General features: G+C 34.4%; 1 protein-coding gene across 6 annotated transcripts in view; it reads left to right on the top strand.

Annotated features, from left to right (window-relative positions):
• LOC129755749 (calcium-binding mitochondrial carrier protein Aralar1) overlaps nt 1–22113 on the top strand; it is a 50208-nt gene extending 28095 nt beyond the window's left edge. For 4 of the 6 annotated variants that reach the window (XM_055752406.1, XM_055752414.1, XM_055752381.1 and 1 more), the window contains 9 exons: nt 8288–8428; nt 8609–9058; nt 14317–14540; nt 14708–14746; nt 15397–15563; nt 19212–19330; nt 19394–19564; nt 19629–20058; nt 20127–22113. In XM_055752406.1, coding sequence (XP_055608381.1) covers nt 8378–8428; nt 8609–9058; nt 14317–14540; nt 14708–14746; nt 15397–15563; nt 19212–19330; nt 19394–19564; nt 19629–20058; nt 20127–20416 — 1941 coding nt within the window. In that variant the 5' untranslated portion in view covers nt 8288–8377 and the 3' untranslated portion in view covers nt 20417–22113. Of the gene's footprint in view, nt 1–8060; nt 8199–8287; nt 8429–8608; nt 9059–14316; nt 14541–14707; nt 14747–15396; nt 15564–19211; nt 19331–19393; nt 19565–19628; nt 20059–20126 lie in introns of those variants that run through there. The other 2 variants (XM_055752398.1, XM_055752391.1) reach the window with 2 other exon arrangements.
• Nucleotides 22114–25116: the final 3003 nt, after the last annotated feature.

Consider the following 25116-nt stretch of genomic DNA (forward strand, 5'->3'; position numbering starts at 1 on the left):
GACTTAAAATATAATAGATTCAATTGTACATTTCTGGTTGACCTCTAAAATTTAACTATAAATATGCTATATTCAACTGTAGTGGCATAATTGATTCAACCGTAAATATGACAGATTCAACTACAAATGTATGATTGATTCTAGGTATTGAACTTATATAGTAAATTCAACTATATTTTCATGATTGATTTGGTGATACTTGAATACTATAGTGTTCATACGTGTTCATCAGCAAAAAAAAAGGAAATGTGAGACCAGTACGCGTTCCCTGCAGCGGTCGTGGTGCTATTTTGAGGACTCTGCTGGCAGTTCCTGACATCGGTGGCAAAGCGCAAGCGCTCTCCGGCGGTGGAGAACCTTTTTCCTCCACCAGTTCCTGAAATTGGGAAACGTACACCTACTCTGGCTGCCCGAGAAATCAACGTGGATCTCGTCGTTCCTTTACGTGATCATGGCAGGGGATGCCACTTTGTAAGTCAGGAAGTTTGGTTAAGCAAATGATAGATTGATGTCATGATATTGAATGAATCTTCCCCCCACAAGATCACACAAGATCAATCTTCGCCAGGTGCAGAAGCACCGATTTCCAATGACGTCTTCCGGGACCGATTAGTTAAGACGCACATATTGGTGGGCAACCATGCATCAAGATGCAAAAAGAAAACAGCGGCGGAACCAGTACATGGATATCGGGATTTTCGGTTAGCTTTTCCAGCATCACGGCGGCTTATAAGAACTGAAAAAAAAAACAGAAATAATAAATTAAAAGAAAATTAAACATCATAAGATATGATAACTTTCGATATGAACAGAATTTAAATTTACAATATTTATAGTTGACCTCATTAAAGCCACCATAAAAATATAATTAAATCCATCATATTTATAATTAATTAAACCATATTATCATAGTTGAATCTACCGTATTTACAATTGAATCAATCATATTATTATAATTGAATCTATCATATTTACAATCAAATCAATCATATTATTTTTATAGTTGAATCTACAATAATTGTTGTAGAATGTATGACATTAATCATACATTATAGTTGAATCTTTTATATTTATAGTTGAATGCACAAAATCAATCATACAACCATAGTTGAATGTATTAAATATATTGTTGAATGTACGAAATCAATCAGATTGTTAGTTATATTTAATGTTTAAATTTTGATAATTATAATTGGTCGAGAATCAATTAGATATATTATTGAATATAAGTGGATTATTGTTGGAAATACTATACTTTTTTCTCCGTGAATCCGTTTTTTTTCGAGTGCCGCATCAGAAACTTTTCTTTGTAGCAGCAGCCTTAGAAATCTGCGCTCTCTTTCGTAACACAGCCTTGATAATCTGCGTTTTCTGTGCTTACTCAACCAACTACGCCGTTATTGTCGTGATTTAATGATTCTTACGAATCTCAGTTCAGAGATTCACTCAAGCACATTCGTATCTCTCAAGAATAGATAGATTACTGACTTTGTTTTGTTTGTTTTTCCTAGTGTTACCAAAATTACAAACGTTGCCATAGACAATTATTTTAATTTAATTCATTTTCAGTGATGCCGAATTCAATTATCATTTTATTTATTTTTTAATGATTGATTTATTTTCCACATATTATTCATCACATCTCTTCATTTTTAGAGATAGAATCACTTTAAAGCTTCTTTTTCAGTGTTGCCACATTTTCGTTTAATTTATTTTAACCCTTCGTTTCATAAAGTAACAAATTTGCAACAATTAATGTTTAAAAAAAGTGAAAAATCGTAGTTTATTTGATTTTTTTTTCTTGATGTACTTATTATTTCCAACTGTTAAAAATGATTTTTAAGGAAAAATCATGAAATAAAGGGTTAATAACTTTTATTTTTAATTTGAACATTCTTCATCTCATCTCTAGTCAAGGATTCATCATTCTAAGCATTCTTCATCTCGTATCCACACAAGGATTCAGACTAAAAACAAAGTACATATTTAGAAACTGGGATCAGGGTCAGAATGAAGAATTCAGAATCTGGCATCAGGATCAGAATTAAGAATCCAGGATCATGGATCAGAATCAGCATTCGAGTTCTGAATCCAGGATCATGGTTTAGGATCAGAATCCGACATCAAAGCTTAGGATAGAGTGTGGAAATCAGATTCAGGACCTAGGATTCAAAATCGAGATAAAGTGTTCATTATCCGCCTTGACAACCGGTAAATTTTATTTTTTCCATATTAAAACTCGCCGAAAATGTCGATAAAATCTGGGAGTAAACATTTGTGGCGATAAGTTCAAATCTAACATTATCCGGGATCACTATTCAATTTCAGGATCCAGGATCAGCAAGATTCCGAAATCGGAGTTCGGGATTCTGGATCCAAGATCAGATTCCAGGATCAGGATCGAGTATAATAATGCCGGATCAAGATTTTAGATTTAAAATCTGGCTCAAAAACCGTGCTCAAGATAGAGTATTCAAAACCAGAGATAAGGATCCGAAAACATCATCATCTTATATCTGGATTTATAATCCAGACTCAGGATCGGGATCAGGATCCAGAATGAGCATTAGAAACCGCGATCAGAGTCCAGAATCAGCATCAGACTTGTGATCCAACATCTTGGGAACACTTATCCAAAATCCTTGATTTGAGATTATAACCCTGTATCCAGGATCTACCAACTGGTTTCGGATCAAAGTCAGGAGTAGATTTAGGATTTGGTTATTTTAAGGAAGAATCATCGTTGCAGGGGAAAATCCCCAAAAATACATAAAAACAAAATAGGAGATTTTGAATTAAATTTGGATTTAACCGTTATGACTGTGCTGAGACTATTTCAATTGATTTCAATTCAGTCAATCGGAAATAAGCTTCCAAGTCTCAAGTCAGGCTTAAACTCATCCATAAGAAAATTTAAGGGCAAGTTTCAATCTAGTCTTAACACATTGAGGACCAAATATGAGATTTCTTGTTTTCATTTTCCCCCTGATTGAAATTTTTAAAGAAGAATAATTCAAGATAAATAGATTCGAAATTCGAAACCAACAAAAAGACTGTTGAGGTTGGTCCAGTGCTTGCCGAGACAAAGCATGTTGAATTTCCCGCATTTGGACATCTGTTTAGTCCTTTTACAGACAATCTCAGTTTAGTTTGTTTATGGTAAATAAATCTACATCAAGTCAATCTTTTTTTTTTTTTAAATATGTCTTTATTTGTATCAATTCATCATTACATTTATATTACATTATTTCATTAAATTAGGTGTTCAGTTCAATAATGAACTGTCCAGAGCCCTATAGTTTACTAATCACTCAAGTTTATTTATTCAACTTAAATTTGCTGAGCACAATCAAGAATTTCTTGGAGGAGAACATCCTGTAATGTCAAAAATATTTTAAACTTATAACTAAAAACTAAAACTATCCTAAAACTAAACTAATTGTAGAGAGAACGAATCTCTGCGATGGAAGACTGCATCGATTTGCCTCTGAAGTTGGAGATGATTTTGTTGGCCATCTCTTCGATCGATTCAATGCCCGCAATCCGATAAAGATCTTTGGTGCTGTGCCAAGGTGGAAGCCGCAAAATCATTTTCAGAACCTTGTTCTGAATCCTCTGGATGGCTTTCTTCCTCGTCGCGCAGCAGCTAGACCAAATCGGAACTGCATACATTATCGCTGGTCGGAAGACTTGCTTATAAATAAGCATCTTATTCTTCAGGCACAGTCGGGATTTCCTGTTGATGAGAGAATAAAGAGATTTAGTGTATTTATTACATTTAGATTGAATATCTTCAATGTGATTTTTAAAAGTAAGGTTCCGATCAAGTGTGAGTTCCAAGTACTTCACGTGATCAGACCATTCTAATGAAACCCCATTAAAAGTTATGGAATGATTTTCATTAGGTTTTAAAAATTTAGCTCTTGGCTTATGGGGAAATAAAATAAGTTGAGTTTTGGAAGCGTTAGGAGAAATTTTCCACATTTTCAAGTAATTCAAAAAGGAATTTAAATTTTGTTGCAATCTACTGCGTACCACCCGTAAATTCCGACCTTTGGCTGAAAGCAAAGTGTCATCAGCAAATAATCTTCTACCTTTTCCTTCTGGTACATCAGGAAGATCAGAAGTAAAAATATTGTATAAGATTGGTCCAAGTATACTGCCCTGAGGGACACCAGCTCTAATGGGTGTCCTTTCAGAGCATGAATTTTGATAGCTTACTTGTAAGGTTCGGCTAGTCAAATAATTTTGAATAATTTTGGTGAGATATACAGGAAAATCAAATCGAGCTAATTTTGCTACTAAACCTTTGTGCCAAACACTGTCAAAAGCTTTTTCAATATCTAGAAGAGCAACACCAGTTGAATAACCTTCAGATTTGCTAGCGTTAATCATATTAGTTACACTCAAAAGTTGATGTGTAGTAGAATGCCCATGACGAAAACCAAATTGTTCATCAGGGAAAATAGAATTCTGAATAATGTGAATCATCATTCTAGTCAAAATAACTCTCTCAAATAGTTTACTTAAAGATGGAAGCAAACTAATTGGTCGATAACTTGAAGGCTCTGAAGCACTTTTTCCAGGTTTTAAAATTGGAGTTACTTTGGCATTTTTCCATTTATTGGGAAAATAAGCCAAGTGAAAACATTTATTAAAGATTTTAACTAAAAAATTTAAAGTGCTTTCAGGCAACTTTTTAATAAGAATATAGAAAATCCCATCTTCCCCTGGAGCTTTCATATTTTTAAATTTTTTGAAAATCAATTTAAGTTCATCAATATTTGTCTCACAAGAACTTTCAAATACATTTTGTTTAGAAAGAATATCATCAAATTCAAGGGAAATTTGAGCATCAATTGGACTTACAACGTTTAAATTAAAATCATGAGCAGACTCAAATTGTTGGGCTAATTTTCGAGCTTTTTCTGCATTAGTTAAAAGAAGTTTATCCCCATCTTTCAAAGTAGGAATTGGCTTCTGGGGCTTTTTCAGAATTTTAGTTAATTTCCAAAATGGCTTTGAGTAGGGTTTTATGTCCTCTACTGCTTTAGCAAAATTTTCATTACGGATGAAATTTAAACGACGTTTGATCTCTTTTTGAAGGTCGCAATAAATAAATTTCAAATAAGGATCCCTAGTACGTTGATATTGGCGTCGACGAATGTTTTTCAGTCGTATCAAAAACTGAAGATCATCATCGATCAAAGGTTGATTAAATTTATGTTTAACTTTAGGTATTGAAGCGGCTTTAGCATTGACTATTGAAGTTGTCAAATTTTCTACAGCCAAATCAATATCTTCTTTTGAATTAAGTGGAACGTTTACATCCAAATTACGTTTAATAAAATTCCTATATCGCTCCCAGTCAGCTTTTTGAAAGTTAAAAGTTGATTTTAAAGGGTTTTCAATGGGACTTTGGGATAAAGAAAAAGTTACTGGAAGGTGGTCTGAATCGAGGTCCGCATGAGTAACTAATTGACTACAATGCTCGCCTAAATCCGTTAGAACCAAATCAATTGTGGAAGGATTTCTAAAAGTCAATCTTTAATGAGTGATGCTTCATGTTCAAGCCAGTTCAAAGTTGATCTCGTACGAAATTCTTAAGTCTGTCTGTCATTCTGTAACCAATTCCCACTTAAAGTTGGTATCAGATCAGTCTTAATTAATCTTCAAGTCAGGCTGCACCTTGTAGTCAAGCTAATTTCAGGTTGAAGTCATTCTGAAATCACTTCCAAATAAGTTTGTCTAGTTCTAAGATCAGTCAAGTCAGTCAAATCAAGTTAATTTGAGTCTAAAGTTAGTTTTAAAACATTCTCAAGCAGCTCAAGTTAGTCCGAACTTTTGCTTGATTTAGTCTCAGTTCAACTCAAAACCAGTTTCAAAGCAGTCTCAAATCAGTCTAGCTAGAGTCAATTTGAAGAGTTTCTCGAGGTAATCACATGTTTGTTTGGGGTGAATTACACACAAAAATATCAAATTAATGATTTAGGAGGACAAAACACTTTCGATAGAGTCTAAATTCAGTTTGAAATCGATACCAACTTAGCTTCAAGATAACAAGTTTGTCTTTAGAGAGTCTTGTTTTCAGTTTAGAATGCATCAATTGTAACCCGGATGTTTTTGACTTGCATTCCATTTTGAACAGCCGCAAATACACAACGTAAGGAAGAACACATTCAGTTTAACGGAATGCTCGTAAATAGTCGTTATCTTGACCGATTGACCCATATAGAGACGGAACAATTTTAGTTTTTTTGTACAAGCTCCAAATATTTCATAAGCTAATACAGTGAGCGAAATAAGAATAGCACCACTATGTGTTGTTCTTGTAAAAATATGAATGATTGGAAATCACGGAAATTTCTTCTACAGTTTGTTCTGAATTGCTTAACGGATAAATCTAGCATAAGTTTACTTTTTTTGGACGTAGCAATTGGCGTTGAGGACCAAAAATGTGAAAAAAGGGTGCGAAATAAGAATAGCACCACTTGAGTTTTTCAACAAAAACAAGATTATTTTTAAAAACTTACTGTGTAAAAGTGAATAATAATGCTTCTACGAATTATTTGAATGGATAACTGCTTTTTAAGGAGTTTTCTAGAATTCCAAAGGTTTTCAAATGTATTAAAATGGGGTTTTCAGAGATGCTCCTCTAACGTTTAGGAATTTGATATTTGAGCTATAAAACTTTATCAAACTGCATGATTTCTTCATTAACATTCATAAGTATGATGCAAAATGATGAAACATAGATTTGAGGCTGAGTTTGAATCAAGAAAAACAGGTTGAAATTGAAAAATACTATTGTTTTTTAATAGTCAAACACTATTTCTCTAGTTTTAAACCATAGATGGCAGCACTATCTTGCAATTTGACCAGATTCATGCTCATTTTCGAATATCCGGGATTAATTAGGGTGTGCTGGATGATTTTAGTCAAGAAATAAATACATGGTACCGTGTGAACGCTTTGGAAATTTTAAGATCACTAAATCAATAAAAATTAGAATTGCATCAAGGTCTCTAAAATTGAATTTTTTGTACCGATTATCAGAATAAAGTTTTGCTTTGCGATGGAGCTTGATGGACCAGACGGCTAGCAGTATTATTAGTATGATTTGCCATTGAATCGGAAGTTGAGATGAGCAGGAATTTTGGCGGTTGTACATTTTTGTGCTGGTGATTCTTTTGCAAATTCGGAAAAGCTTTCTGCAGCGTGAATTTCCACAAAGCTGTGATGGGCAAGTACCTCAAAATGATGAATATGGGCCTCAATAAACCTGTAAAATCAATATTGAGACTTAATTTGGTTTTAACTGCAAGATAGTGCTGCCATCTATGACTGGAAACTGGAATAAGTGTGGTTTTTAAAAAAAATCTAAGTTTTTGATTTCCAACCTATTTTTATCTGATTCAAAATAAATCCCGAATGTTTGTTTTATCATTTCACGTCATTTTAATGAAGAAAGTAAGTAGTTTGATAAAGAATTATAGCTCAAATATCAAATACCTTAACGCTAGAAGAGCATCTCTTAAAACCCCATTTTAAAACCTTTGAAAATCTTTGGAATTCTAGAAAACTCCTTAAAATGCAGTTATCTGTTTAAATTATTCGTAGAAGCATTATTAATCTCTTTTACACAGTAAATTTTTTAAAATAATCTTGTTTTTGTTGAAAAACTCAAGTGGTGCTATTCTTATTTCGCACCCTTTTTTCACATTTTTGGTCCTCAACGCCAATTGCTACATCCAAAAAAAGTAAACTTATGCTAGATTTATCCGTTAAGCAATTCAGAACAAACTGCAGAAGAAAATTTTCGTGATTTCCAATCATTCATATTTTTACAAGCAAAACACATAGTGGTGCTATTCTTATTTCGCTCACTGTATGTGGAATTTTCGAGAAAGAAGCTCAAAATTCGAACACTTACCTTAAATCAGCCAAATCTAGCATACAAACACGCGGTACGCTGACTCCGATAAGAACGCTTGCTTGTTTCTAATCGATTCGTAAATTCGGTAAAGTCAGTTGATTTCGATTTTCGTTTTGCTGGTCTACGCTGCGTCGTAATCGTCTTCAGTCACTCTTTGGGATTAGTCATTTCAGGAGCGAAAGTACACGTTACAATTACGTGCTGCGTAGCGATTAAAGTTAGATAATCAACGCCGGCCGGCAGAATGTTACATATTCAAACGGTTGGATTGATTTGTTTTCTCAAATTTTCGTATCACCCAAATCGGTTTCCGGCTAACGAGTTGTTTTTGTTTTACTTTTCACATTTCAGAGTCCATCGTACTTGAAGCGTGCCTCGACGGAAAAGCTGCGGGAAATCTTCCAGAAATATGCCACCCAGGATGTGAACGGGGAGCTGCACATGACCAGTGATGACTTCGTGCGAGGATTTCTCGGCCAGTCCTATAATGAGGTAAGGCTACACAAGGGTTCGATAACCTTTCGGCGACCTTGCGTATGGCGGCGCTTTCAGGCTTGATGTGCTCACTTTCTTAGTCATACCGCATTCACGTGCTTCGAGTGTTTTTATTTTAATGTTAGCTACTAATTTATGTTCAATGAGAGTTTAAAAAAATATTTTTCCTCGTTCCAGGATTCGGTCAAACTGTTGGCCGGCATCGCGGACACCAGCAAGGATGGCCTGATATCGTTCGCCGAGTTTCAGGCCTTCGAGGGGATGCTCTGTACCCCGGATGCCCTGTACAAAACCGCCTTCCAGCTGTTCGACCGCAATGGGAATGGGTCGGTGACGTACAGTGAGTTTGTCGATGTTTTCAAAAAGACAGATCTGCACGCTAAAATTCCGTTCAAACTGGACGGTCCCTTCATACAGCTCTACTTCGGCAAGGATCGGCAGCGGGCGATCAGCTATGTGGAGTTTGCCCAGTTTTTGCATGATTTTCATGAGGAGTGCGCCCTGGAAGCGTTCCGGATGAAGGATACATCCGGGTCCGGGTTCATTTCGGCGCTCGACTTTCAGGATATCATGCTGAATGTGAAGAAGCATCTGCTGACGGGCGAAGTTAAGGACAATCTGGTAGCGGTAAGTTTTATTATTTCATCTCGTATGAACTGACTCAATCGGGAAAAACCGACGGTGAAAACCTTTTAGATAATATTATAAATACCAAAAAAACACCTAAGAAAAGAACATAACTAGCCACTGGTAGAAATTTCTGAAGTTCAATGACTTTTATTTCGATATACATATGAAAGGATTCTTTTTTTCACTTATATTCAGAATCAGATTTAAAATTCATATTGAGACTCATAAATAAGATTCTAAATCGAAGTATGAAACTCGAATTCCGAATAATTTATAATCAGATCCAAGCAGGCGCGGTCCTATTTTCTAAATATACTTACTTCGATATCCTTTAACATAACAGAACTCGGCGAACCTACACGAAGCGAATAGATATTTTTTAATTCAAAGGAAAAGGTCGCCAAAACAAAGGAAATTTTAATGTAATCTGGAAGTTTAAAAATTATCAGCTTTTGAGCTCTTCAAGGCATATCTTGTAAGAAATGTTATTTGATTGAAAATAATACAAATGTTGTTGAAGAAGAAAATTAAGAGAAAATTTATTAGTTTGGTATTTTTTTCTAGGCTTCTTCAGATCAGCGAAAGACTCACAATAGAATTTTAATTACTCTCATTTTGCAGCTGTACGTTTGTAAAAGAAAATAATTGAGATAGGTGTTCGAAAATAGTTGTAATAAATTTGATGCTGAATGTTAAACTATGATGCTTCAATATTATTCTGAAATATTTCACTGAATAAGTTATTCGGAAATATTGTATTATTATTATCAATTCTAAAATACAACTCTCATTGTCAATTCTGGTTATCTCTCTATCTACCTGGTTATTTCAAAATATTAAAATATGATCACCAAAATCAGGATCTGAGGTACGATGCTTATGAAACTTGTTTTTTTTAATAATTTGATTAAGAATTGCAAGCAAATATACTTGATTTTAAATTTTATTCAAACTGAAAGTTTAAAAAATTATTTATTTTAAATAAACGTTACAGAAAAAACTGATCGTAATTTGTGATAAATTTTTTTACCACATAAAATTTCCAGAATTTTTTCAAAACTTATCCGGCCCAAGCATTTCTACACAAAAACTGGCAAAATATGGATATCAGATTTCAAAGTTTTCAGCTAAAATATCGGGTAACATCCGGGAAAGTTCTGCAAAAATCCTGGTATTTGTCATAAAAAAATGAAAGAAAGCAAGAAAAATAAACACATGTAAAATAATTTATTTATCAAGTCACATCAGGGGCGTTTAGATCTAATTTTAAAATTCCAAAAAATGTTTACAAGTTTCGATAGAACAATTAAAAAAAATCCATTCGACTCAAAAATAATGAATTGTGTTAACCTAATTTATGATTTTGGTTTGGTTTCGCTTATATTGTGGATGAATCCGAGCTTGATCCGGCATTTTTGAATAATATTAAAGCTTCTTCTTAGAAGTCAAAATTACTTCAGATCTTCGGGGAAATTTGAAATTAAATCGAAATTCATGATGTAATTTATTTAGAATTTCACAAGTGAACAATGGTATATTCAGCGCTAGAGAACATAATTTATGATTTTGCAATCTGAACAATTAAAAAATTAATTTCTGATACTGAATTTGAAATTTATTTTGAATTTTTATTTCAATTTCATCTACATGCTTTTTATTCGGAAATCGAAGATTTTTTATAATATTTTGACTTTGATTTCAAAATCGTCGATTTTGAAAATAGAAAAAAAAATTCCTAACAGGGAACCTTCCGTTCCCCGAAAATTGAATTTAAAAAAAATGGATTTCCATCTAACACCAACATTTGTGTTTCATTACGATTGAAACTATTTTGTGGGTATCAAAATAAGAAATTTATTTCATAGTTTCATCGTAATTTTGTCTCGGAACATTCTTTTACATTATCAGTTTTTACTTCTTCTTAATAACGATGAATTTGTAAGTTTTTTTTGCTAAATGAAATTTTTTGATGAAAACTATAAATAAAATAAGAACAAAGTTATTTTTCTTGTGATAAAGTTTTGCAATTAAAATCTCTGCAAGAAATTTTTTATGGGTATGTGAGCGGAAAAATGAAATATTTATTAGTTTTTGAAGCAGTACTCGTTCGATCTAAGCTGATTATAGATTATAAAATAAATGTTTATTTTTTGATATTCTTCAATTTATATATGAGACCCTTGGAGCCAAAGGGGTATAAGTGCATAAAAGCTTATTTCGAAAAAACATGCATTAAAATTTTTGTGTTTGGCCGTTTTCCATATATTTTTCGAGATTTTTTTTTTTCAAATGTAAAAGTATGAAAAAAGTTCTAAAAATACGAAAAAATCACCAAATAAAGTCTGAAATATGAAGAATTGTTTGGCATTATTAACTCAAAATCGACAATTGTGTCACTTATACCCCTTTGGCTATAAGGGTCTTCTTGGTTGAAATCGTCAAGTAAGTTTTAGTATCTCTAATTAAGAGAAAGAATTGAGTTTTTGGATGAATTCTGTAAAATGGAAACTTGAATCAAAAATATAACAAGAAATTTAAAGTTTTTTTTTCCAAGTCGTAAAGTTGTTTCAAGTAGTAAAAAATTTAAATCCCTTCATGTTAAAGGTTTTAATTTATCTTTTTAATCATTTTAACAAACAAATAACTAACTATAACTATTTTAATAAATAAAAATATAAGCCAACCGATAAAATTGAGGAAAAAAGTTTTTCGCTATGTCTATTTCATACATAACTGTTTTTAATTTGTTTATTATAAATAGAATTACATAAACATCAAATAATGGTTACAATGTTGAAAAAGAAAAGATAAGAATCTTAGGTGCCAGTGAGAGACCTAACTTTTAAAGACCCAATGTCGTTTTCCATTTTTCCAAGGACCAAGCTATGTTGATTCACTAAATATTTAAATTATTTGAATTTCTCAAATTTGTCATTTCATTGAAAATTAAGTAAAAGTGAAAAGAAGTTGAAGCAAATACAAAATACCATTTGCTCGTGTTAATTTTGTCAGGGGATGAGAATTTTTACGAAAAAAGTAGCTTTTACATTCCATTACGTAGCTATTTTTTTAAATGTATAGTAGATGGTCATCAATTCAAACTCAACACTCTTAGTAACTCAACAAAAGTTATCTAGTGACATTCGGCCCAAGAAATGGAAATGTTTCAGCTGTTTAAGTTTAGAGTTTACCAATTTTACCAATCTTGGACTTTCAGAGATAAGGAAAATGGAAAATTTTGGAAATTAAATTACTTCAACTAGGCGAAGTTCTAAGTTTTGATAAACTTAGTGATCACCACGACCACTCCTCCCCCAAGCCCCAGTCCAAGCCAGATTTTAGTTATAGAATTCAACATTTCCTTTTCGATTTCTACGCAATAAATTTTACTTCGGAAGTCCGACTTCCAACTTTCGATCCAACCTCCAACGAAGAAAAATTTCGCGTATTATAATATTTTGCATTCGTCATTTAAACTGGAACCAATATCAATTTCTTCTTTTGTCACCCACCCCCCTCTCTTTCGAAATTTCCAAAAAGCCTGAAGGGGGAAATACATAAAGTTTTAAGTATTTAATGTAAATTTCGAAAAAAAATCAAATATTCGAAAGATTACAAGACCAAAAAACAAATATTTATAGATTGGAGATATTTTACCGTTTTTTTACCGTTTTTGTGCAATGATATTGTATGCAATTTTGTTGCAAACAAGCTTTTGTGCAATTTATTCCAATTTATTTGTTTTCCGCATTATTTTTCATATTACTCCCCCCCCCCCCCCCCCCCCTCTCGCGATTTTCCAACTCCAAGTGACAAAAGAAGGATTGGAAATTTGTTCCGGCCTTACCATGATTCAAATTTTGGATCAAAAATTTCTTTTTTCAAAACAAATAATGTTCGAAATTCCGATTTCAAAATCCGATTACGGATTTTTGGCTCATAATTAAAATATTTTGATTGTTTGAACCCCATGAATTCATTTCAAGAACCCAGAGTTAGAATTTGGACCAGATGAGGTTACATTGATGTATATTTTAGGTACACAGATTTAAAAAAGTGGATTGGAAAGTTGACATAATTTGACACATTTTTGCGTCTTAAGATTCTCAAACTACCGATTTTTTAGGAATTTTGCTGTTTTTTCGAACTTTCTATCAATTCTCGATTTCCGGAACTGTCTAACACTTAAATTTAACTTTGCATTAGATTTTGAGTACATATATTAACACAAGATTTTAAAAATAAATATACATATTCGCCAGAAAGACAATTTCATACTGGTTCTAGTGATGAAATTCCATTAGCGCTGCATTGCTTCACGAAAAAACATTACATTATATTCTTGAAAATTTGGTATCTTTGATCTTGATCTTCAATTTGGTATCTGATTTATTTTCTTTATCCGAAGGATGTTTTTTCGATTTTCGAAGACTTTTCCAAGAATAACGTTTAAATGTTTTTTTTGTAGCTGAGCATTGTCATAGAATTATATTTGAGTTACATAACGAGATTTCGAAAACTATAAATTTTGTACAAATTGGTTGAAAAACAAGAGAGATTTAACGGGTTCAGTCAGGAGTGTCAAATCGACACACCCATTAAAAATCATTCGAAATATAAACGGTAAACTGGAATAAGCCGAAAAAAGCATACTATAAATTGCATATTATCTGCATTGTAAAATATCGCAAAATCGAGAAATATTAGAAAGATTATATTTCCCTTTCAGGGTTTTCGGAAAAAGATAGGAGGGTGCTGTGACAAAAGAAGAATTTGACATTTGTTCAGACCTGAATTGAAAAGTTGATTTGAGATTTCAAGCGCTGAACCTTCAATAGATTTAAATAAACATTACCATAAATAAACATTACCATAAACATTACCATTACCATTCCAAAATTTCCTAAACTTTTGATTGAATGGCAAAAAAAACTCTGGAGAAAAGGCTTGGTTTTTTTATAGGTTCCGAAATAAGAATGAACACGACACGAAAAACATCCTGTTCAGATAAAGTTCTTAAAGTTAAAAATTCAGATTGTAAATTTGACGAAGTATTGAAACGGAATTTTGAAAAAGATCACAAAAATAAAAATTTATTTTTCCTAAAAAAAAACTCCTTTTGATTTTTTTCCCGGATTATCCCGGAAGGATACTTCATCTTCTCCTTCTTTGAAACAGATGATAGCTTTACAACTTTTGAAGTATTCACCCTGACAAATCATAGTATCTTAATCCCGTTTGTTTTTCATTCTCAGGTTACGGAAGGTCACAAGGTGAGCTTTCCCTACTTCATGGCGTTCAACTCGTTGCTCAACAACATGGAACTGATCAAGCGAGTTTATCTGAGTGCCACGGCCAACAATCGTATGGAACCGGTAACGAAGGAAGTGATGCTCCATTCGGCCCAGACGATGAGCCAAATCACGCCGCTGGAAATCGACATCCTGTTCCAGCTCACCAGCACCATCAATCAGACGGGGTAAGTTTGAGTGTAATGATTTGGCTTCAAATTTGATGTTATGTCAACGAGCCCTTACGAAAAGTTAACGCTTCCATTGATGTCTTTTTCTAATTTTTGAAAACATGCTGCTTCTTGATTGAAAAAAAAAAAAAATACTGTAAATGCTTTAAAATAAAAAAAACTAGAGTGTGGTGGACACGAAAAAAAGTGGTAGACACGAATAGGCAAGTTATCTCGTAACTGTTCAAATTTTTATTACAATCGATAGTAGTTTTTGTTTTTCATAGAGAAAATCAAAAAATCAAACAGGATCAACGAACAAACCAAAAACCGAATTCATTCATTCTTTCAGAGCTTTTTGAGACACTGAACTGAACCTTTGATAGGCAATAATTCATACATAGGTTTGTTGAGTATCAACCCTTCGCTAGATTCGAACCGCTACATTTTATGGAAATTAAATACCTAGACCATTCAGTTGACGATAATTTTGCTTTTTGTCCCATGTCTTCTCCTGGAGAAGTCTGGTAGTTTTTTATTTGCTTTTAACTTGTTTATTTTATTTAAAAATATCATACCACACTACTTTGTAGATAGTAATGTTGAAAAGTTCTTTCATTGATTTCTTGTTCTAAATTTGTCTTTCTCTCACTTTGCGTTATCTTTTCTGTGTATGTCTTTATTTCTACCGTCTTGTTCTGTTAACTTATTTCAATTGTTTTTAAATTTTACACTTTCTGGTTGAATTTCGTTTATCGTCCTATTTTTTTTTCTTTTTTTATATTCTCTTGTTTCCAATTGGCATTTACACAAAATTTAACAACACCAAAAAAAAAAAAAAACAAAACTGCCTGTCTGGTGGATCGTGAAACAGGCGCATCGTTTATGGGGATCTGAGCAACATTGCACCGGAACACTACACCAAACATATCACCCACCGGTTGGCGGAGATTAGGGCCGTGGAGTCGCCTGCCGATCGATCGATCTGGATTCAGCTTCTGGAAAGCAGCTATCGATTTACGTTGGGATCCGTCGCTGGAGGTAGGTTCATTTTTCTGTATTGGAAAGTATCAGTATAAGAGTTCCTAATTTCCCGAATCTAGTGTATTTTGGATTATGTGCTCTGAATTTTCCAAATCCGATCGACTTTTCCGGATTTGCCAAAAATCACCAGCACAAGAATATTCCACCGCCAAAATTCCTGCTCGTCTGAACTTCCGATCCAATTGCAAATCATACCAATACTACTGCTAGCCGTCTGGTCCATCAAGCTTCATCGGAAAGTACAACATTATTCTGATTATCGGTCTCAGAAATTCACTTTTAGTGTCCTTGATGCAATTCTAATTTTTTGGTTTAGTGATCTTAGAATTTCTAAGGCGTTTACATGGTACCAAATACTTATTTCTTGACCAAAATCATCCAGCTCACCTGAATTAATCCCGGGTATTCGAAAATGGGCCTCAATTCGGTTTAGTTGCAAAATAGTGCTGCTATGTATAACTTAAAACTAGAGATATAGTGTTGACTATTTCAAAACATGAGTATTTTTGAATTTGAAGCCTGTTTTTTGGATTCAAATTCAGCCTCAAATCTATGTTGAATCAATTTTCATCCTACTTATGAATTGACGTTCTCTCTCACTTATGACTCTCTGTTATTGTTTACATTTGCTACGCGGTCCGTCAGTCCGAATTAATCGCCGCGGTGTAAACCACTGTTTTCGCGAGTGTAGTTCAACATGAATCAGCAAAAAAATAGACTTACAAAAAGGCAAAGTAAATCGGTAGAAAAGATATTCTATTTCAAGCTCATTTTAATTTTTTGAAAGTATTAATGTTCAAAAACCAATCAATCAAATTATTTCATCTTTTACTCTGAATTCTTAGTAACCCAAAAGTATCGAAAAAAACATACGAAAGATGAAAGTAAATTTTTGCAGTCTTCTAATGTCCACCTTGGAAAAGATAGTTGCTGAGCTAAGCTACCCTTATTTCTATTTTCAACTACATGATGAATCTAGACACCTTACTAACTTTTGCAAGGAATTGGGGATGTTCCGTTTCGTTCATCTTCCTTTTGGACTATCGAATGCTCCTGACATTTTCCAGGAAGTCATGGACAAAGAGATTCTGCATGAATATTATGGGACAAAAAAAATATTTGGATGATAATTTGATATTTATGCAGACTTAGGAAGAGCATGATGCCAGAATTATAGCTGTTGAACTTCGATTCACTGATCAAACTGTGAGAATTAAAAAAAAAAACAAAAAGCGAATTTTGCTGTCAAAAAGTTAAATTTAAGGTCGAGCAGGAAAAGCGTTCAACGATCTAAAACTTTCGAAGGCCGACAAGTTTTCGATGAAACAGGCTGACGCAACTGAAGAAGCGTACGGGGTAAGGAAAGAGCCTAAAGAGCCCATACAATGAAAATAAAACAAAACGCGTTCGTAAAGGTGCGAATTCGGATTTTTTCATGACTTCCTGGAAAATGTCAGGAGCATTCGATAGTCCAAAAGATAGACTCACGAAACGGAATTTCAAATTCTTCTGTTTGCTAGCGTTTAAGTACCTGGTTTGATTATTTTCTATATGGCAGAGAATTTTACAGTTGCAGCGTTCAAATTGAAGGATTCGTTTTACGTTGTTTAATCAATGACGTTGATTATTTATTATATACATGGTTTTCCATCTTACGACATAACCTAATTAGTAAAATTCCTCCAATTTACTCGATCCATGGCAACCGTTATTCAATTTCTCGGACATCCCACATGTGCCAGTTCTCGCTCCACTTGGTCTAAATACCTCGCTACCAAAATATGATCCAAATATTTTTTTCCCATTGCATTTTTACAGAACCTTTTTTTTTCATGACTTCCTGGAAAATGTCAGGAGCATTCGATAGTCCAAAAGAAAGACTCACAAAATGGAATTTCAAATTCAATTTCTGGTTGCATAGCGATTAAATACATGGCGATCGATTATGCAGCGTTCAAATTGAAGGATTCGTGTCCAGATTTTTATCCAACGGCGTTGATTATTTATTATTTACTTGGTTTTCCGTCTCACGACATAACCTGAAGAACAAAATTCCTCCGATTGATTCGGTCCATGGTGAACGAACGGTTTTCTATATTTTTATTTGATGTTTTTGACTATGTTGTCATACAGACCATGAGTATTAACTTGATCTTAAATTAGGTTATAAAGTTGGGTTAAAATTAGGTTACATCACGAATCAAACATATGAATTTTGCTTTGGATACATTGAAGTCGAACAAATAAGACACGTCATTAAAGACTTGGCAGCAACGTTGAAGTGGATGATTTTGGCCGAATACTGTTCTGCTTTTTGGTAGCCAGAAAAGAGTCTAGTAACGTAGTTGTCGAGCTGGAGCGTGTAGGTTCAAAGAGTGAAGCAGTTGTGGACAATCGATAGCATTCGTAATGATGTCATACACGAACATTCGTTGTAGATAAGTTCTCCTTTGGCTCAGCGACGTCAATGATAATAGACCACATCTATCGGAGTACGGAGTCAATCGAACGGGATCTCGCCAAGGCAGATGACCCAATGCGGAACGGAAAAATCTTTTCTGGACCCTCTCAATTCTTTCAATGTGAACGGAATGATAAGGTGTCCAACTGGTGCGGCGTATTCCAAGACACAGCGTACGAGCGAGCAGAGCAGCAGCGACCAATTTCTCGAGCAATCCACGTTCTCCAGATCACGCTTCTCTTAGTATAACCACCTCATCACCTGCGCCCCTGCTCGTTTTGTTCCTTTCGGATTCGCAGAGAAAACGTGTTTTGCAGGACAGTCGTCCGGCATTCTCGCAACATGTCCTGCTCAGATTATCCGTCCAGCCTTTGCCACCTTCTTGGTACTGGGTTCGTCGTAGAGTCGCGTGAGTTCTTGGCTCATCCTTCGTCACCACACTCCGTTCTCCTGCACGCTGCCAAAGATGATTCTTAACATTCGTAGCTCGAATACTCCAAGTATACGCAGGTTCTCCTCGAGCAACACCCATGTTTCGTACCCGTAAAAGACAACTGGTTTAATGAGCGTCATTTACAAGTTACACTTCGTGCAAGAATTAAGTCTTGCCTACCGCAGTTGCTTGTGGAGTCCGTAGTAGGCACGACTTCCGACGATCATTCGACGCCGGATCTCCTGGCTGTCTTCGACTATCTCCAGATCGACGCAGTCGATCGAGGCTGTGTCATTACTGGACAAGCGGATTCGTTCGGTTTCGAATCCGGAGGCGAACATTTAACCCAACCTATCCTGCTTCGCGCTTCAGTTTGCGGTAGATCTCTAGAGCAGCAGATGATCTGCCAACTATACCAATGTCGTCGGCAAAGCAGATAAGTTGACTGGATCTGTTGAAAATCGTGCCCCGCAGTTCGCCCATCGCTCGTCAAATAACACGAGTTCCCGTAAGTGTCGGGATGCGTTTTGAATGAGACTTCTGGACACCGTAGAGAAAGTACACTCTCAATTTGCTTAACTACCTTTTCAAGTTACCTTTTTCCCCAAGAATTGTTGTTTTTATAGGGTGCTTGAAAAACTTCCTATACATAATGCTCCACGAAATTGAATCGAAGTTGACTATCGAGTAGCAATAAATCAGTAAAGGGTCGTTTCAACCGATAACCATCTACTTCTCTTGATAATTACAGCCGTTGGTGCAACCGCAGTATACCCCATCGATCTGGTGAAAACTCGTATGCAGAATCAACGAACTGGTTCCTTCATCGGTGAGGTGGCCTACCGAAACTCCTGGGATTGCTGCAAGAAGGTATGCAATCGCTATTTATATCAATCGTAGTAACGATCACTCCTAATGATATCTTCTGTGTAGGTCATTCGCCACGAAGGTTTCCTAGGGTTGTACCGGGGTCTAGTACCACAACTGCTGGGTGTAGCACCGGAAAAGGCCATCAAACTAACGGTGAACGATCTGGTGCGGGACAAGCTAACCGATAAGCAGGGCCAAATTCCTCGGTGGGCCGAAATCCTTGCCGGTGCTTGCGTGAGTATTGGCGTGGATTTTAATGATCTTGACCTTGAAGTTTATGATGTTTTCTTCGTAACAGGCCGGTGGTTCCCAAGTAATCTTTACCAACCCGCTGGAAATCGTCAAAATTCGGCTACAGGTGGCCGGTGAGATCGCTGGAGGAGCAAAGGTCCGAGCCTGGAACGTCGTTAGGGAACTGGGTCTGTTCGGCCTGTACAAAGGAGCTCGGGCCTGTTTGCTTCGAGATGTGCCATTCTCTGCCATCTATTTCCCGGTGTACGCCCACACGAAGGCTGCCTTTGCGGGCTACAATCATCCGATGTCGCTGCTGGCAGCGGGTGCCATTTCCGGTATTCCGGCCGCCTCGTTGGTCACTCCGGCCGATGTGATCAAAACGCGACTTCAGGTCGTGGCACGTTCTGGACAGACCACCTATACCGGGGTGCTGGACGCCGCCCGGAAGATTATGGCCGAGGAGGGACCACGTGCCTTCTGGAAGGGAACAACCGGTAGGTTTTTTCAAGTTTTTTGTTTTTGGGAAATTTATCTTGAAATTTCAAACGGTGATCTTCCGCAGCTCGTGTCTTCCGATCGTCGCCACAGTTCGGTGTGACCCTGGTGACCTATGAACTTCTGCAGCGAATGCTCTACGTGGACTTTGGTGGGTCACGTCCGGCTGGTTCGGATGTTGCAGCTGCCAAACAGGAGCTGACCAAGGTGAATCCGGATCATATCGGTGGCTACCAGGCGGCGCTTCCCATGCTAAACGGAATTGAAACCAAATTCGGGCTCAGCTTACCTCGGTTCAGCTCTAACCTCAAACTTCCCGTCAAACCACAACAGCAGCAGCAGACACAAGCCTCATGATGAGTTTAAGTAGGAAACTGAAGAAGGTTTTTTTTTTTCGGTAGCATCAAGAACGCTTGGAGTGAGTGAGGAGTGACTTTAAGTTTGTGAAGGAGCTGATGAGAGCGATAGTCGAGTATTTATTAATCTATGATGAAATTGATACGTGAGAAGAGGGTAGTTTAGGACGTAAGTGTCCTATTTGCTCGATAGAAAGCCTTTTCGAAAGGACTGCAGAAAAGTTAACGCTAGGCAGGGATGCTTATCCAAACCAAAAGTTTAACAGAATGTTTTCTTTTCTTTTTATATTCGCTAATGAGTGGAATAAGTGAACCAAAATTTGCTTTGATAGGCAAACCGTAAAACGGGAAAATAAAAAAAAATCGTTCTGCACATTTTATGTTTTTTTCTGGACTGATTTCGAAAGTTGTTTAGGAAACGAAAAGTTATTTAATTTTTTTTTTTGCTATTCTCAATCAGATAGAGGATCACTTTCGTAAATATGAATCAAAGAAAATCGGAATACTTAAATCAGACATATGGGCTCTGGCATCTGCAAATTCTGAAATTGCGAATACTGATCCTAAAATTAATCAAAATATTTTACGAGTTAAATATTTAATTCATAAATACCATTTAAATAAATGCATTTATCAGTTTTGCTTTACGCGTCTTCTACAAAACTCACTTATAGGACACAGCAGCTTGTATCATTAATCAAAAGTTACAGCCATGCATTTGAAATAGAAACAAAAATCGCCCAATGTTATAGGCCATTGCATCCGCATGTATCTTCCTGATGAAGCAACAAACTAAAAATATACTTATACTGAAGTGGAATATTAAAGCTCTACATAGTGTTAGCTCAAGTTGATAAAAGTAAAACAAAAAATGCACTCACAGCAGGGAAAAAAACATCACCAATCTTCAAATGTTAAATCGTTTATGGAAAAATCTGCACAAAATCCGTTCTGCACCATACACAAAAAAAAAACATGTAAAATCGCTGCCAAAAGCGGACGTTATAGTTGTAAAATAGTTGGATATTGTTTATCGAATCCGGAACATTGTTAGCCGTTTATCAATTCTCGTTTTGCAAACATAAAAAACGAACTATTTACAATCACTATTAATTGCACACAGGCTGCATTGAAAATGAATCAGCACCACGTTACAACCATTGTAAATTTGCAGCAATTTACCTCACGCGTTAACAGCCAGACATGCATTCAATCTCCGAAATATTGCATTAAAAATATAGGGTAAAACATCCATTCGCCTAATCTAAATATCTTGCGCTGAAAGCGCGCAAAAATGCTGCCGTCTACTAGGAAGAACCTTCAGAAGAGTCTTACTATTTGTTAGGTTTTCCTTTAACTCCATTTTGAAAATTTCCTTTTAGTTAGAGTTTTTTTTTAAACCAAAAATCGAGCTTTCTGAAAAGTTGTTAGACTTCGAGCGACTGTCACATCTATTTTTTGAAACATGATTTTTAACCAAACAAAAACGAGAATTTTTTTTACAATCAACGCAACGTGTTTAGATTGAATGATTTCTTCTCTCCTTCAAGAACTCTGTACATAGTTTAATTTTAGCCTTCTCGTATGATAAAAAAAAACAAAACTTAGTAAACAAAATTGGATCAAACAACAAACTACAAACTTATGAGATCTTTAAAGATATTAGAACAACTTAGAATAATAAAATTTTCAAACACATGTTCGAGTTGTATAGATTCAATTGAAAGAAACTTTCCCTTACATACATTCTTTTAATTTTACTTTTTCAAAGTCTATATTAAATGGAAAGAATCTAGTTCAGTGAGTTCAATAGGCTGGAATAATTTCCCAGTAGATGCAAATCTAACCGGACAAGACCCGTAATTGTTATGATTTTGTGCGATCAGGTAGATCAGGTACACAACGGTAAAACGCAGAGGGAGCAGAGGGAGTCATTTTGTTTGACTTCGATGATGGGCGGCATGCAAATTTTGTGTGCGAGCCCATATATCAATCAAAACGCATCTTCGTTGATGCGTTCATTCATACGTAGCTCTGCTTCTAAGCAAGGGTGTCATTTGACTGATTTGATGGTGATGTTGTGACATTGTCTGGTTTTATTGGAATCGAGCAGGAATGATGAACGAGCTGGGTGATGAGAGGCTATTTGTGGCTTTCTATCGAGGGCAATTAATGGTTTTTTGACTTTTCGGATCTGATACAGGCATCGATTGTCTCGCTGAAAATAAGACAAAATTGTACTTTAAAAGAATCTTTTTAGGTACAATTTGAGTACCTATTATTTTAATATTTTTCAATGCAGTTTTTTTTTTCCTACGGAATTTATTCCCTATTTACATATTCAAAATGCTTGATTCAAGGCTAAACATCTAAATATACGAACACTTTTAAATTTATCGCCCTCACAATTTGAATGCCTTTCACCGTATGCCGCCACATCACATTTGATCAATTTTTCTTAGGAAATAAGTCAAACTGACAAACATGTGGCGTTTGCTTCGTTTTATCAGGTAGCCATTTCTAAAATAAAAAAGAAAATCTAAAAATACAATTAGAGACTACAAAATGTTAGACATTGGGATTTTTTTTTATTATCTGACAATTCGCGCCGAGGGGTTTCAGATTTTCTCCAAAATTGAAAATTTGATTCATTTGAGCGACCTAAAAACACGTGATTTTTATAAGGTTTCTAACATTTTTATTTTTCGAGTTAGATTTAGTTATATTTTTTTGTAAAAAATTAAAATAAAACCATATTTCAGAGCTCCATAGCTCTGTTATTTTTCAAAAGTCAGTATGCTGTGAACACTCTACAAAGCACGAAAAAATAGTGTTTATACCTGCTTTGACAAGTACTTTTGTTCCCAAGTTGTTAAAAGCGCGCGCTGCTTGCATACGTTAGTGCAATTGTTCGATCATTGTTTGTCTTTGAGGCAAAAATGAGATTTGTTGTAATTTTTTTACATAACTCTTAAAGGAGACGTCGGCCCACTTTGATGCCTTCTGATGAAATTTGCATCATAAATTGAACGAGTATTACGGTATTATTTGCGGAATATTTGGTGATACAGAGGGACATTAAGATATCATTTAAAGCTTATTAAATATTTTTTTGAAAAGCTGGTAAAATTTAAATGCGTTTTATGCCCTTTTTTATGATTTCCGTTGGAAAATAACAGAGTTATGTAGCTTAAAAATATGGGTTTGTTCTATTTTTAGAGAAATCTAACCAAATCTAACTCGAAAAATAAAAATGTTAGAAATCTAATAAAATACATATTTTTTAAGTCGTAAAAATGAACCCAATTTTCAATTTTGGGGAAAATTTGAAGACCCCCGGCCCAAATTGTCAGACAATAAAAAAACCCCATGTCAAACATTTGTCATTTTTGTAATTTTTGTCATTTTTTTAAATTTTTGTCATTTTTTAAAATTTTTGTCATTTTTGCCCTCTTATCATTTTTTTCATTTTCGTTATTGTTGTCATGTTTGTCATGTTTGTCATTTTTGTCATTTTTGTTATTTTTATCAATTTTGTCATTTTTGTCATTTTTGTCATTTTTGTCATTTTTGTCATTTTTGTCATTTTTGTCATTTTTGTCATTTTTGTCATTTTTGTCATTTTTGTCATTTTTGTCATTTTTGTCATTTTTGTCATTTTTGTCATTTTTGTCATTTTTGTCATTTTTGTCATTTTTGTCATTTTTGTCATTTTTGTCATTTTTGTCATTTTTGTCATTTTTGTCATTTTTGTCATTTTTGTCATTTTTGTCATTTTTGTCATTTTTGTCATTTTTGTCATTTTTGTCATTTTTGACATTTTGTCATTTTTGTCATTTTTGTCATTTTTGTCATTTTTGTCATTTTTGTCATTTTTGTCATTTTTGTCATTTTTGTCATTTTTGTCATTTTTGTCATTTTTGTCATTTTTGTCATTTTTGTCATTTTTGTCATTTTTGTCATTTTTGTCATTTTTGTCATTTTTGTCATTTTTGTCATTTTTGTCATTTTTGTCATTTTTGTCATTTTTGTCATTTTTGTCATTTTTGTCATTTTTGTCATTTTTGTCATTTTTGTCATTTTTGTCATTTTTGTCATTTTTGTCAATTTTGTCAATTTTGTCAATTTTGTCATTTTTGTCATTTTTGTCATTTTTGTCATTTTTTGTTATTTCTGTCATTTTTGTCATTTTTGTCATTTTTGTCATTTTTTGTTATTTTTGTCATTTTTGTCATTTTTGTCATTTGTGTCATTTGTGTCATTTGTGTAATTTTTGTCATTTTTGTCATTTTTGTCATTTTTGTCATTTTTGTCATTTTTGTCATTTATGGCATTTTTGTCATTTTTGTCATTTTTGTCATTTTTGTCATTTTTGTCATTTTTGTCATTTTTGTCATTTTTGTCATTTTTGTCATTTTTGTCATTTTTGTCATTTGTGTCATTTCTGTCATTTTTGTCATTTTTGTTATTTCTGTCATTTTTGTCATTTTTGTCGTTTTTGTCATTTTTGTCATTTTTGTCATTTTTGTCAGTTTTGTCATTTTTGTCATTTTTGTCATTTCATTTAGGTCATTTTTGTCATTTTTGTCATTTTTGTCATTTTTGTCTTTTCTGTCTTTTTTTGACATTTTTGGCATTTTTTTTCCTTTTTGTTCTTTTTGTCATTTATGTAATTTTTTCATTTTTGTCATTTTTGTCTTT

The sequence above is a fragment of the Uranotaenia lowii genome, chromosome 1 (genome assembly GCF_029784155.1).
Source record: "Uranotaenia lowii strain MFRU-FL chromosome 1, ASM2978415v1, whole genome shotgun sequence".
Taxonomy (NCBI): domain Eukaryota; kingdom Metazoa; phylum Arthropoda; class Insecta; order Diptera; family Culicidae; genus Uranotaenia; species Uranotaenia lowii.